Here is a 14,284-nt window from a genome sequence, read left to right on the forward strand (position 1 = left end):
TGACAAAATTCTGCTCAAATCACAATCTCTAAATTAAGCAGGAATTGTGCTTGCCATGACCAATGCAAGAATTGGCCTCAGCCACCTCTAACGGCATACGGTTTCTGCTTCTCCGGTCCAAGAGGAATTCAGAGAGGTGACGAACAATGCGGCACTGACGAAGCAGTTGTGAGCAACGCACCTGATTGCGAAGGGCCTGCTGCGATGGTCGGTCCCTATGGACGTGGCTGTCTCTTGTTACTGCGGACGTCCCAGAATCTACGTGAACGGATCCCACTGGAGTAGGCTGGAAAGCAAGGCGTTTGTTAGGATGAAGCCAATGCTGAAGATGCCCCTCTCTCTCCCTCTCAACACATGCATGCACAAACCTAACTTGACAGGCTGGCTCCCGTCAGGTAGAAGCAGGAAAACATCAAAACACTGCCCAAAGATACTGGCAATAACCAAGGAAAATTACAGCCAGGGCTATAAAATCCCCATGATTTGATGGACATGTGATTTGATGCTGGACACCAGCACCAACGTCTTGTATAAAAATTTTAATTAAAAAGATACAGTTAGGTGTCTGTATCGGTGTCAGATCACACCTAATGTGTCTCATAGAGGATTACTACAACTGAAAATACACAGATTTGTTTTCCTCATCTCATCGTCTTGCCACTTCTAAAAATCAGGCTTGCATAGAAACAGGACGTGTTAAAATTAAAGCTTCATCTGCTCTATTCTCACCAAAGTCATAATCCATGCTCACAACATCAAAATCTCCATAGCAACCACTGCAGTTGTCAGCAATAGCACGCTTGTCTTACAAGGTGCTTTTTATCAATTGCCTTTGTAATTAAACAAAAATGAGGAGGAAAGTCATGATTCACAAAGGAAATGATTTCTTACGAAGAGGAACTGTTTTGGGCACAGTAAACATTGGTAATGCTAAATATAGTTGGGCCGGTACCAAGTTTAGCACTGAAGGCATTTGATCTGGCACCAGTGGCAATTAATTTACTGATGCCTTTGCCACTGCCGGTGTGTGGTGACTGGCCATTAGCAAGAAGGCTATCAGCAAAACGAAACAAAACAGAAGCGACAGGCAGCCAGCAGAAGACTTTTCTATCAGATTTCCCCATGACACATCTTTTGGCCAAGATCTTCTTGAGTATAAATGGCTTTTGAAAATAGAAGCGACGGAACGAGATCACGATTATGGATGCCATCTGATGCCATGGAACTACTAAACAGAGCTTGGTTACTCCCACATTTCCTTGCCATGTGCTGAACCAAGAGCTGGTTCAGCCTCTGGAGTAGGGTAAGCCCCAAGATCTTTTGAGCTCAGAACTGGTTTGCTGCTACTATTCATTGAGCATCTATCAGTGCCCTGCCTAGATCTCCTGTACGTCTCGATGAGAACTCAACCATTGTAGAGGTCTTCCACCATTCAGCGCTGAGGTAGCAAGTATGCTCTCTTGCTTCAAGATGGATGTCTTCAGATATTGGTCTCAAATCCTGCGCTAGACTAGAGGAAATTAAGTCTAGTCATGTTCATTGCCAATGGGAAAATCAGGTTTGAATGCCTCACCAGGGCAAGCCCGAAGAGGTGGGAAGGGGCCTTCTGCCCCTTAGGGAAACTTCAAGGCACTGCAAGAACCCCCTGAACACGTCAGGACATCTCACTATGTTGAGCCTGTGTTACCTAGGAGAACAGAAGTGAAAGATTTGATCCTAAGCTCGCTGGCATTAATTGGGATTATCAAGAACAAAGAGCCAGCTGGTAAGGAAGCAGCACCTGGAAGACAAGGCACTGCATTTTGCAGGAACAACTTACAATTGGCCTGCCGACCCAGTCATAGGCGTAGTCGAAGGTGTAGCCTTTCTTTTCAAACAGCTCTGTGAAGATGGTTCGTAAATAATCGTAGTCTGGTCTCTCAAAGAAGTCTAATCGCCGAACATAACGGAGGTACGTGGCCATCTCCTCTGTTGGAAAAGGGGAAAAAAGCAGCAGCATCAGTTCTGCTCACACATGAGCTCTGTCGCTTACAAGCCTCTCAGCTGACACACACACAGGAAATATGCTTTTCAATTAACTCCAACGAGGCTCGCCCATGGCACTAGGCTCAAAGTTGGTGCTTAAAGTTGGGCTGAGGGCCAGATCACCAGCGTCACGAGTTGTCCAGGCTCCGCTAAGTTCAGCTGAGCCACGCGGCTTGACAGAAGCTGAGGATATCCAACAAGTCTTCACCCTCAGTGACCTAGTCAACAGTCCTTTATTGCTAGATGAATCTCACTCAGCTTTCCAGAGCCCTCCTGCTCTGCCCAAAGTCTAATGATAGTCTGCTTTTATTCTGAATCTTCTGAATGACTTGTTATAAACCAAGATCTATGTTTTAGCATTGAGCATTGTGCTGTGAGAGAACCGCCTGGGCTGCCAGTGCTACCTCTGGCTTTTCCTATACAAGGAGTGGTTTTTAGCAATATTCCACAATGCAAATCAATTCAAACACTTCTCAAGCAAAGATGGAAGTCCCACCTCTCCTCCAGAGAGCTGCTGATCCACCTCAAATCTGAGTTCCACAACTAGTTTTATTCTATACATTTCTATAAAAACAAACACTAAAACACACTGTACAATAAACGCTAACTCACTGAACCTGCCAACAGGATGCTCACGTGTATGTCTGCTCAGACATTTAAAACAGCCACAGCAATTTCATCCGGGGAAGGAAAGCAGGAGATGTTGGTGGGCACCCCGTGACACCCCTGAGCTCCAGCAACAGCTAGGATCTGCCTGCCCAGAGCACTGTGCTGCCCGACGTCATTACATCAGTCACAGCCTTGAATATTCAAAACGAGACTTCGAAGGGGAGGCTCTAACGTTAATTCATCTGGTGCACACAGAACAGTGTGTGTTAAGCTAATTAATTGCATTCCTGCGTCTGGGTCATACTTTGCGTGCACAGAGAACTGAGCCCTGGTAACTCACGTCCTGCCTCTTCCCAGCTCTCCCCTGGCTCACGCCTAAGCCACGGTAGGACATTTGAGCAGAGCTCAGTACGAGGCGCGAGTCTGTGCACTGCAGATACACCAGCATGGTTTTTGCCTTTAGCTAACAAAAATAAGAACAGCATTGCTTATCGATACTTAACTCTGCCTGTGGCTTGCAGCTTGCGTGTTACAGAGGTAAAAGAGGAAAAAAAGGAGGAGAAAGGTAATCCCCTCTTCCTGCTAATATCTCTGAAAGGTGGAGGACCAACAGGTTTCAGGTGAGCAAGGAATAGAAATAAGTTCTTTCATCTCCCTTCAGCCCAGACCTGCAGGTGTGACCAAGCTTTGGGGAAGGAGTATTGGGGAAAAATATCAGAACAGCCAACCTGAAGCTGTTCTGCCTGGAACTGGGTGGATTTTGGATGCAAATACGTCTGGGGAATTAGCATAACTTGAGTGAACAACGATCCTCTTCCAGGCTTGCTGCTCTTCACAGTGGGAAAGAGCCATGTGACACAACGGCTCCTGCGGGAATGGGGCTGATCACGGGGACCCGGGTGCTCTCCCTGGTATCAGGATTTCAAAAAACACCAAAAAAACCCCACTCTGTGAAGGCCACAAGGTACCTGGGGGGCTTTAACTTCGTACTCTGCTTTCCTAGCTCCAAGCTAGGACTTTTGTTTAACCGGAGAAAAGGTGTTGGGCTTGCCTAGAAGCACATCTTTAGTAATATTCTCCTTAAAACTGCTGTCAGAAGGTGGAATTCAAGGACAGACACATCATCCCATCTTCTAAGCTGGCCACCTACAATTTTAACACCTGTAAAACCTTTCATTTGGAAAAGAATTAACTCAGTAGATCCAACACAGTCACTTGGGAGAGGGAAAATAACAAGGCCCTCTTTTGGAAGGAAGCCAAGAAGCAAAGCAGGAACATGAGGCACCTGAGCATTGTGCAGCCTCCTTGATGAGAAGAGTAACACTCATTTTAACCCACAGCCATAAGCTCTCAGGCCCCACTAATTTATAGCGGCAGCTCCAGATGTCTGCCAACTTGAGGAACAACATAATGGATACACATCATCCAAATACTTTCTGCCAGAGGAGGTCAGAACCATCATATTTAACAAGGTATATCCAGCTGCACTCAAATGGAACCATCAGGGCTTTACCTGGAAAGTTCTCACAGAGAACTTCAACCGGAGTGTTTCTCTTTGTGTCCCCAATCTTCTGATACCTCTCTTTTAAGGTGTCAGCCTGTAGCGCACAAAGACAAAACAGTTGTGGAGAAAGAGTTCAACCATGTGATAAACGACATGCTGTACGGGAAGAAAAACAAGGTATTTAATACCAATTCTGGGTGGTATCAGAAGATGTTACTTGTAACTGAACTGCATCTTAGACTACACTAGTAGGAATACTGTCTCAGCCTATCGTAATTCTCACTATACATTTTACGTGCTATCGGCAAAGAATATCCAGGGACACATTCAAAACATCTTCAGTACTTGTAAGGAAGGACACTTGTTAGTGTCTTATAAGGCTAATTTCTTACCAGCCCAGTCCTGAGGACCATATAGGAAAGCTTTCATGGGACACGAAAACAAAGCTGCATATACTATGATTGCACATCAGTATCCTGTCCTAGGCTTAGAGCCATCGGCAACCAAAAAGCCTTCATAAATAACTGTAAAAGTAGATAAATTGCAATGGCAATTTGGGTTTTACTATGTATAATAGAATGCCACCACACAGATAACCGGTTTACATCAGTCACACTTCTCCCAAATCCCATGCTACTCCCATACGGCCTCTCCTTTCACCCTCAAACTGTCTATCACTTAGACAGTTCTGATTACACATCTGGTCATCAAGAAAATGAAACAATTTTCAGTTAGATTTCCCACCTAAATCCCCTCTGAAGCAGAGAACTCCGCTCCAGTTGGCACCTAAGAACAGGTTTTATTGCCTCCATTTCAAATTATGCCAATTAGACCTGGCAGCAGCATAATTAGCATTGTAAGATCTTCTCTCAAGACGTTAGCACTGACAGTATAGACCAAAAGTGTAAGCTGAGGAAACCTAGAAGAGTGAAGACGCCGTATTTTAGATCAAGCTGAAGAGTCTGTGTTTGTTCTGGAGCTAAAGAAATGCAGGACTTCAAGGAGTCAACTAATTCTTATCAAGTTCAGCACTGAACTGAGGAAATCTTGTAGAATCTTACCTAAACCTTGAATTATTTTAGAATAATTTACAGGACTAATTTAAAGCAGACGCGTTCAACTAAACCAGAAACAAAATATGTAATAGAATAACGCACACTTACAGAGGTGTGAACTTAAAATCAGAGAGATTCTGATTTCTTTCGCAATCACTTGCATGGTTGAAAAACCCTTTCTTTGCTTTTTATGAGTTGTCACCAACATTTCTGGCATGTCTGATAAGGCCAAGCTGAGACTAAGTCTGGATAGATGGTGACAAAACAGCCTAACAAGGTCTACCACGCAAGCCACTGCCACTGACCATAGCAGCACTCTGCTGAGCAGCTTGCGAGCCCACAAGCTTGTCTCCTTTTTCCAACAGTACTAACAGCTCTAACAGGAGTTATTGTCTTCATTAATAAACCTTCTCCTACCCTGATCAGACTCGATCCCTTCACTCACTGCAATTCCAAAGTTGAACACAGTAGCTTAATCATCGGAAAAGCGATGGAGAAGTGAAGATGCAACTACCAACAGCTTCAGAGCCAGCAAATGACCTACTACTAGTTAATTCAGCTGACGGATGTTTGCTGCAGTTGCCATAACTCAGATGCTTGCAGCCCTCCACATCGTACATGACATTTCATAAACTTCTAAGCACTGAGTGTCCAGTGTCTCTGGAGGGAAGCCAAGCTCAATACTTTTGCCAGAAAACCAGTTTTTCAAGCTGAAGTCCATCTGCACGTCTAAAACCATCGAACTGCTCCCGTTATAAACACGTTTCACAGATGCAGCTGGGGGACCGTGTGCCGTAACTGGAATTTCATAAACAACCACTCTGTTCCAGTCGCAGCTCAGGGCAGCTTCATGTTACAGCGAAGCTGCTCCAAGAGCTCAACGGCCTCCTCATTGCCGCCCCTGTCCCAGCTGCTCATCTGCCTCTGCTGAACCTTCTCTCCAGAGCTGTACCAATTCAGCTAAGCTAACAGTAACTTGAAGCGACAGGTAACGTATTTCTGTCTTAAAATCTTTCCTGTAACAAGCTAACACCTTGTCGTTAGACTTAAGGACACAAAGGAGAGGACAGTGTTTCTGGCTGGATTTTGCAAATGTTTCCCCCATCAGATTCTCATTTGGGCAGAGACCAGACAAAGTTTCAAAGGGTAAAACCTAAAGCTCAAACCTACCTTCAATCCTTGCCAGGGCAGGCTGCCTCGGAGGAAATACATAAACATATGGCCAAGGGCTTCCAAGTCGTCTCGACGACTTTGCTCTAGAACAGAAGAGATGACAAATTAATGCTGCAGCTGCGGAAACGGATCTGAGATCTGATCAGTAGCCACACGTATTTCTGAGATAAAGTTATCCCAGGGAAGTTCACTTGCTGGCTGTAGCTCAGACCTTGTGCAAAAATACCTAGAACCTGTTACAAAAAACCGTAAAATACGTAAAGAAAATATCAGCTATAAGGCATGAGATAACAGAGGAGCTGTAAGACATACTGCCCAGCCCTACATAGAATGGATAAGAGGTGGAAGTATTAATCGCAGAGTAATAAAGCAGTTCCCAGTTCTTCTCTGGACTGCCAGTGCCGATGGTGCAACTGCGACGTGGTGCTGGATTATGTTATTTCCTCTGAACTACACAGGAACAGGCAGAGGACGCTTGCAACCAGCTGCAGGGAACTACCACGTTGCACAGTGCCAACCCTTTCCCAATCGCTTCTGCAGCTCATCACATCAGAGCAGATCAAAACCAGCTCCTTCTAGCACTGCTTTTCCTTGTGAAACACTTGCTGCTGTTGCCATGCAGATGTTATGATTATAACTGAGGGGGGAAAAAAGGGGCCTCAAGCCAAAGGAAAAAGCATCCTTAAAATAATCTACCAAAATGTATCAAAAAACCCAAGGGAGAATACAAGACAGAACAACAAATCTGAAGCACACAACAGCACAGGACTGCCGCTCTGCTGGGCTGCATCATGCAGTCTGGGGTTCACTGAGCACGCAGACCAATTTGATGCAATCTCCCCTCCTCCGAATCTCCACCTGCAAGCAGATAACGTGCTCCATAGCCACAATCCGGAGCAGATCTGTCATGCAGCCCACACGCCACGACAAACTGCGTGTGAGCTGTCCCTGATGCTGCATTATCTGCAAGAGGAGAAAGAGGCAGCGCTTTGCACAGCATGACTCTCCTTCAAAAGCAGCAGCAAATTTAACCCTCAAAAGATGCTGGGGGTGAGAACACTCAGCAGAAGGGAACCGAGATGACAGTTCCTGCAGGTTACCATGATACAGCTGTAAAAAGGAAAAAAAGGAGGATGTACTGGGTAATTTAGTGCAATGATGCAGATGAACTTCTCGGGAAGATGGTGGAGTGCACTCACCTTTCAGAAAAATTGCCATCAATTTTTTTTGCTTGCTTTATTTTGCTCGGTCCAACTCCACCTGGGCTGGCCTCACCATCAGCCCCACGAAACCCCTCTGGGCAGAGACAGACCCCCGTGAGCTGGTAGCCAACCCTCCCCTCCTCAAACACACCCGCCCAGAACTGACACTTCCCCTGCACGAGGCACAGCATGAGCTGCAAAACCTGCGGGGAAATGGGTCCTAAAGAAAGCACGTGGTGTACTTCCAACGCAAGGAGATCTTCTTTCCACATCCACCTGCAGAGCACATCCCTGGCACCAGCAGCTCCAGAGTGTGTTCCCAGTGTGGCTTCTCATTCCTCCAACCCTTCCTGACTATTCACCAGGTTTTCCAGCATTAGAAGCTGGGCCCATCCCTCCTTACTCCCCAAAGAGAGCGAGCTCTCCAGGAGACACGAAAGCCAGCGACGCCTTGGTCTCATAGCTGGGAGGCAACTCAAAGAATATTCCATTAGATAATGCTCTTATGAGTTTAAGTGAATATAAACATTTAATAAGTTTTTTTGCCTTTCAGCCACTGAAATGTAATCTTCTGGTATGAAAGAAGGCAGTGAGGAGAGGAGATGAAAGCCAGCTTTAAAATTAGTTAAATCATTAATTCTCTCCAACCAATTATTAGGTCAGGGAACATTCAACTCTAACACCTGAAACTGGAAGGTACCAGTAAAGAGCTGTACTATAAAAATGTATTTGGTCACCATTTAGTACAGCAATTACTACCTGCCTACTTGCCTTTTATCAGTACAGGGTTGCTACCAGTTATTTAGTTCCTAATAAAAACTGTAATTACGAGGCTTCCAACATTTCAGCTGCTTCAAGTCCTCAAAAGGGGGGGGGGGGGGGGGGGGAAGTCTCACAACTGTAAACAGCATCACGGCATTGAGAGGTTTACAAATAGCTCGACGGGCATGACAGCCGTAAGCCAAGCTACCATCGGAGGTCTACAAGACTCAGCACGGCAAACTCCCACCAACCACACAGACCTTTGCCAAGATGAGTGTTGATGGACATGTATCTCGCTGTTCCAGTTAAGCTCTTGTGTTCCCTGTAAGGTATGTGTTTTTTGGTTTCCGGGTCAATGTACTCTTTCGCCAATCCAAAGTCTATGATGTGAATGACGTGCTCTTTCTTATTGCCTTGCCGGCCAATAAGGAAGTTTTCTGGCTTGACATCTCGGTAGATGAGGTTCTTCGAATGCACGTACTCCATTCGAGATATCTGCAAAACGACGAGGCAAAAGTTATTTGCGAGCAGACCAGCTACCGTGCTCTCCTGGCTAACGAGGCAGCAAGGTTTGGTTAGCCCATTGCCAAGCCTCTGCTCGGTGCTATCTCAGATTTCAGCTACTCTACGAGAAACGCAACAACAGATGGAGCGAACCGAGGCAGAAGTTACGATCAGAGCTGGGTCGCGTCCTCCGATGCAGAGTTGGAAGAGGAATTTGTCATCCCCTCCTTTCTCACTGTACTGTGCTCCCTGACTTTATCCCAACAGAACCTGCAACGTCTGTTTCTGAAACGTTACCAACGGGACACAGCTCTTGGAAGGATGCCACGGGGAATTGCAGCAGCCTTTTTGTATTGATTTTAAACATACTAAACCGGTTACCGGGAGCTCTTCCCTTGCCCACAGCCTTCCCTTGTTGCTCTGTGTCTTACCACCTTCCTCCCTCGACCCATATGTTGTCTTAGACATGCCAGATTCTTCACGGAGGGGGGATGGGGGATTTTTGGGCAGGCGGAAGCCTTACGATCCTCAACGCTGACTAAATAATCTCATCAGTTGTCGACTAGAAATAGCTGGAATATTTTTCAGCTTTTGACTAACTTTGTTCTGGCGGTATGACTGAGAGGGGAAGGTAAAAGGGCAGGAATCCCACTTCCAAGGTGATGGAGGGCCACCACCCCTCTAACGATGCACCTTATTCAGATGCTCATCATTAATATTGCTTTTGAAACTAAATACATTGCAGATGAAGTTTGAATAGGTCAGTAAGCAGTTCTCCTTTGGGTTCCTAACTTAATAGATGACTCCAACTGGAAATAATTCACAATTTAATTTAATTTGTTACCTTTCAATTTCTTTTTTAGGTTTTAAATGAAAACATGTGAATTCCCACTTACGGCTGTCTTGGTCCATGATGCCCTGCACACATGGTGGCTTTGTTAAGCCAGATGCTTCTTTGGAAAGGCCATCTACCCGTCTGCGTGCAGGCTTGCGATGCCACAAAACCACTGCAAAGCTCTCGCACACTCCAGATTTTGCACTAACGAGCGTTAGTCCGCAGAGGTCACTGCCACACTGTTGCAGTGGACCTCACGGCGTGATGCTATCAGATTTGGTGAACATCTAAGGTGAGAGCCACCAGCTGGTCACCCCCCCAGGGAGCTCCCAGCGGGGAGTCACTGGTTCCCGAACAGTTCTGCACTGGGTCGATACCGGCAGGACAGCTCCGCACCTCCCGCACGGGCAGGCTGGATCCCCAAGCCAGCTGATCCCCCAGCTAAGCAGCTGCCCTGGCAGCACCAAGCCCACGTCGGTCCTTCCACGAGGGCCTCAACCACGAGGGCCATTGGGCTGATAGACCCCGACCGCTCTTCGGTTTATCGCTCCGAATCCAGACACATCCTCAGCTGGCAAACCCAGATCTCTCTTTTTCTTTACAGATCTTGGATCCACACCTGGCTGAAAGCTCCACGCACATGCGATCACTCCATCCTGCTCCCAGAGGTTTATTAGATACCTTATTTTCAAGGAAAACCTGCTGCATTTCCACCACTCTGAAAGAAGTAACAGGCAGGAGGGGGCAGCGCTCCTTATAAAATAAAAAACACTGCACAGGGAGGGCAGGAGACAGGAAAAAATTGACTGCAGGTGAATCAGTCTTAAAAAATGCGACTTGTTCAAAGGCTCTTCAAAGAAGGTAACAGCACGTGTTGCCGTTCCCCTCCCCTCTAAGCAGTGATTTATTTCAATGAGCTGAGAAAATGGGTTTCACGGCTAACAGTCATTATTTCTAATCGATTATAGGATGATGCAGAACAGAGCAGGTGCTCTGCACTTCAGCCATTCTTCACGCTTTGAATCACGTACAGGACACAGCAGCAGGTTGGAAGACAAAAAGGTATGTGGGGAGGCAATTCAAATTAAGCTGCAATCCTTAAAACTGGAACAAAGCGTTTCCTCACCTCTCCATACATAACGAGCTTTCAAACTGAGCTTGACTGGCTCATTTGATTTGTCTCTGCTATCAGAGAAGCTCAGTTGTTGAAACGGCCAACAGCAATTACACAACCTGAAAAAAGCATATTTTTTTGGTTCCTTTAAACCTCATAGCAAGTCCCATTGGCCAGGACAACAACCTGGACAGCCGAGACGTCAGATGAACCGACACACTCCAGCAGCACTTGAAGATACTTATTTACCTGCTTTTTTTGCTTCCACCACAGACACACAGAAGCTGTTGGGCCTTTCATATTCCTTTTTCTTTATTTCCACCTGCCTGGATGCTTCATGATGTGCTGCCAGACAGCTGCGCACAGCCAGCGACGGCTGAAAGATGCTCTCCAGGTCAGAAAGATGTTTCCTGGAGTAGCCTCCATGCTTTATTCACCCTGACAAGACACTCACCCTGCTTGTGGCTGCTAGCGATGGGGAGCCGGTGACTATCTGCCCTTCCAGGCTTGCTGCCCGAGAAGAAACGAGCAGCACCGGTGCAGCACAACCTCAGCCTGACTCAGACCCACCGCAGAGCTGAAGAAGAGGAGGAGTGGGTTTCCCACTCCAGACATGCGCTGGATGCAGAGACACGGTGCCCGCTCCTTTTGTGTTTGAACTACAGGCTCTAATGTCTGAGCATTAATTCATCTACGGACAGAGAAGACACTGCAAGGAGCTGGGACTAACCATTGGAATTGCTTTTACACTGGAAAAACAGTGACTGCAAAGCAGTGTTAACATCTGCTCTGCTATTTTAACAGTAATAAGAACAGACTAAGGCATTTTATCACGGGGCACAGGAACACTAGGGGTGGATGGGAGACTCTGCTTGAGAATTAAAGCAGGATTTCCATGACCACGGCCAGCTGAGTCCATCTTCAGAGCCACAAATCTCCATTTCAGATGTTGGAGAAACCCCTGGGAGGGAGAGCATCCCCTGGCACACAGCAGGACCCCTGCGCTGCAGCTGAGAGATGAGAAGATATTTGTGACATTTAATCAGATGCCAAAGAAACCCATGCTTTTATTTTCCTTTCTCCTGTCAAGGAAGCAAGTGTAACAAATGCTATTTCCCCAAAACGGTAACTCTTGAAGATCTGATCTCGCTGGCAATCCCATCTCCAGGCTCTCCTCATAAATCTGAGCCCTTCTTCCACACATCACATGCTTGAATATAGATCAGATCAGTAGAGATTAAAAATTCCTCCTGTTTAAAGGCTCTTTTGGTGTCTCTTATGTGAGACGATTTTGATGGTCACGGGTAAAAATCTTCACCATGACTTGGTCCAGACCGCCAGAAGTATTTGCACAAGGCACAACAGGCCCTGTCTCTGACAGCACGCACTTAGGGCAAGGGTGAAAAAAACATTTACTCCAGACAAAACTGAGTTGTCAATGAGCATCGCACAGGTTGGACCTGGCTAAGAGCGAAAAATTGAAGCCAGAATACAAAACATTCTCCCCCAGCTCAAACACCGAGTCAGCTCCGCAAAGCCCTAAGATGACTTCTGATTTATGGGCTTTAGGGAGTCATGTCAGCGAACACGTTTTTAAATCGCCAAGCTTTGCTTCGTCCAGGAACGTCAACCACTCGATCTATTCAGCTGCATGCGGAGGATGGAAGAAGCAGTTCAGTCTGATGCTCTTAGCAGAGCAACGTGAAGCATCGGAGACGCACAAGTTACAGCAGTAACAGAGCTGGAAAACTTTCACCGGGGAAGGAAGACAGAGGGTTCCTTCAATGCGGGTTTTCACTGAGGGGTATGAAACGGTGCATTAGGCCAAGAGCGTTTCTGATTCGACTCAAGCTGCGTTTGATAAGCTGCCGCCACAGCTCTGGACACAATGCACGCTTACCAGAAGAACATGCAAGCCAAATGCATGTGACAAATGTGAGGGCTGCGTGGCTCACCCCCCACGCCGAGGCAGACCTTCCTACTGTGTCATGTCATCTGAAAAGATTCCAAAACGGGCTCTCCTTCTTGAAGTCTCATTATTGTCCAGTCTCTATCTCCCTCAGCCAGGAGAGTCTTCTTGATGTAAAACCACCTTTAGATTCTCCCATAATCACAAGCGACACTCCTTAAAACAATGATGATAAATTTGTTTCTCCTAGAGGGCTTTTCTTTCTTCTAACATTTGTAGAGTTAAAGGATCCACCCCAGCCCCGAGATGCTGCTACCTGTCAAGCTAAGCAAGACCAGCCAAGCACATACGCTTATTAAAAAACATCTTTCGAGGATGACTCTGGTTAAAAATTGACAACCGGACACAGAAAAGGAGATCAAGTGCCACCACACCGCATTCAAAGTTCCTGCCCAGCTGTAGCATGCAGCGCACACGTAGACGTGTCGCAGATGTGCTGCAGCCGCGGTCAGGCCTAAGGAGGGAGAGGGGGGAGAAGGCAGCTAAATGGGACCTTGAAAGCAGCTGCTGTCGGGCTGAGCCTGCGGCAGGCAAGGAAGCAGGCGAACAGCGGAGAAGGGACTGGGTGCTCCTAAAGACATGGGGACCATTGCAGGCAAGGGGGGGGAAAGAGCGAGGGGGGGAAGAAAGAAGGATCGAGGGGGGGGAAGAAAGAAGGATCGAGGGGGGGGAAGAAAGAAGGATCGAGGGGGGGGAAGAAAGAAGGATCGAGGGGGGAAAGGGGTGGACACTTAACTTCCACTGGCTCAGGGCACCCCTGCTGCCAGTGTTGCTGCTCCCAACATGCGCAAAAACACCCATGGCAGACCTCTCCTTCCTCCCTCTCCGGAGGAGACCGAGCCCAATGCAGGAGAGGCAACGCAAAGGTGACTCCCAGCAACGGGGTAATCTCCTGGGAGCTCCCCAAGCCCCACGCTGTAGAGGGGCCTCCCGGATGAGTGGCACTGCTTTACCTTTGGGTGGTCTTCATGGGCTAAAAAACCCCAATAATCTGATGAGAACTGAACCAAAACAGCAGTTTTCTGCAACGTGCTGAGTTGCCCCTCACTCCCTACATCAGGGCAGGGTGCTCCTCCCTGCTGTGGCCTGGCTCCCCCAGGCCATTCACGTTTTTGGAAGACTCCCTGGATATTAGGCTTCGTTAACAGGCGTGTCAAGCATCAGAGGAGAGAAACTGCTCATGCAACGCACTGGATTCTGGCAGTGAAGTCTTATTTCTCCTCATGCCTGTGGTTAGAATAACAGCAGCTTAAGCAGGCTTGGCTGGTCAAAAGCAAGAACAAAACATAATTTATGGAGGTGAACGTACTGAATCTGACAGTTCAACTTTCCTTCTCTGATGTGTCTCTGACTCTGGAGCATGACACAGTGACTGCAATGATTTAGTATAGGAACTGAGACAAATCCAAGACAATTTCCCCCACAGCCTTGTGGCTGGAGCGAAGGGTTTTCACTCCAGCTGAGCAGTAAGTGCCAGCCCCTTCAGAAAACACGTCTCTGAGAACCAGCTGAGCCCTTCTCCCAGGAAGCCT

General features: G+C 47.1%; 1 protein-coding gene across 14 annotated transcripts in view; it reads right to left on the reverse strand.

Moving 5' to 3' along the window:
* CSNK1G1 (casein kinase 1 gamma 1) overlaps positions 1-14,284 on the reverse strand; it is a 110,485-nt gene that overhangs the window by 15,499 nt on the left and 80,702 nt on the right. For all 14 annotated transcript variants that reach the window (XM_075160620.1, XM_075160630.1, XM_075160631.1 and 11 more), the window contains 5 exons: positions 8,591-8,825; positions 6,364-6,449; positions 4,148-4,232; positions 1,820-1,968; positions 182-286 (listed from right to left, as the gene is read on the reverse strand). In XM_075160620.1, coding sequence (XP_075016721.1) covers positions 182-286; positions 1,820-1,968; positions 4,148-4,232; positions 6,364-6,449; positions 8,591-8,825 — 660 coding nt within the window. The remainder of the gene's footprint in view (positions 1-181; positions 287-1,819; positions 1,969-4,147; positions 4,233-6,363; positions 6,450-8,590; positions 8,826-14,284) is intronic.

This window comes from Calonectris borealis, chromosome 11, assembly GCF_964195595.1.
Source record: "Calonectris borealis chromosome 11, bCalBor7.hap1.2, whole genome shotgun sequence".
NCBI lineage: Eukaryota > Metazoa > Chordata > Aves > Procellariiformes > Procellariidae > Calonectris > Calonectris borealis.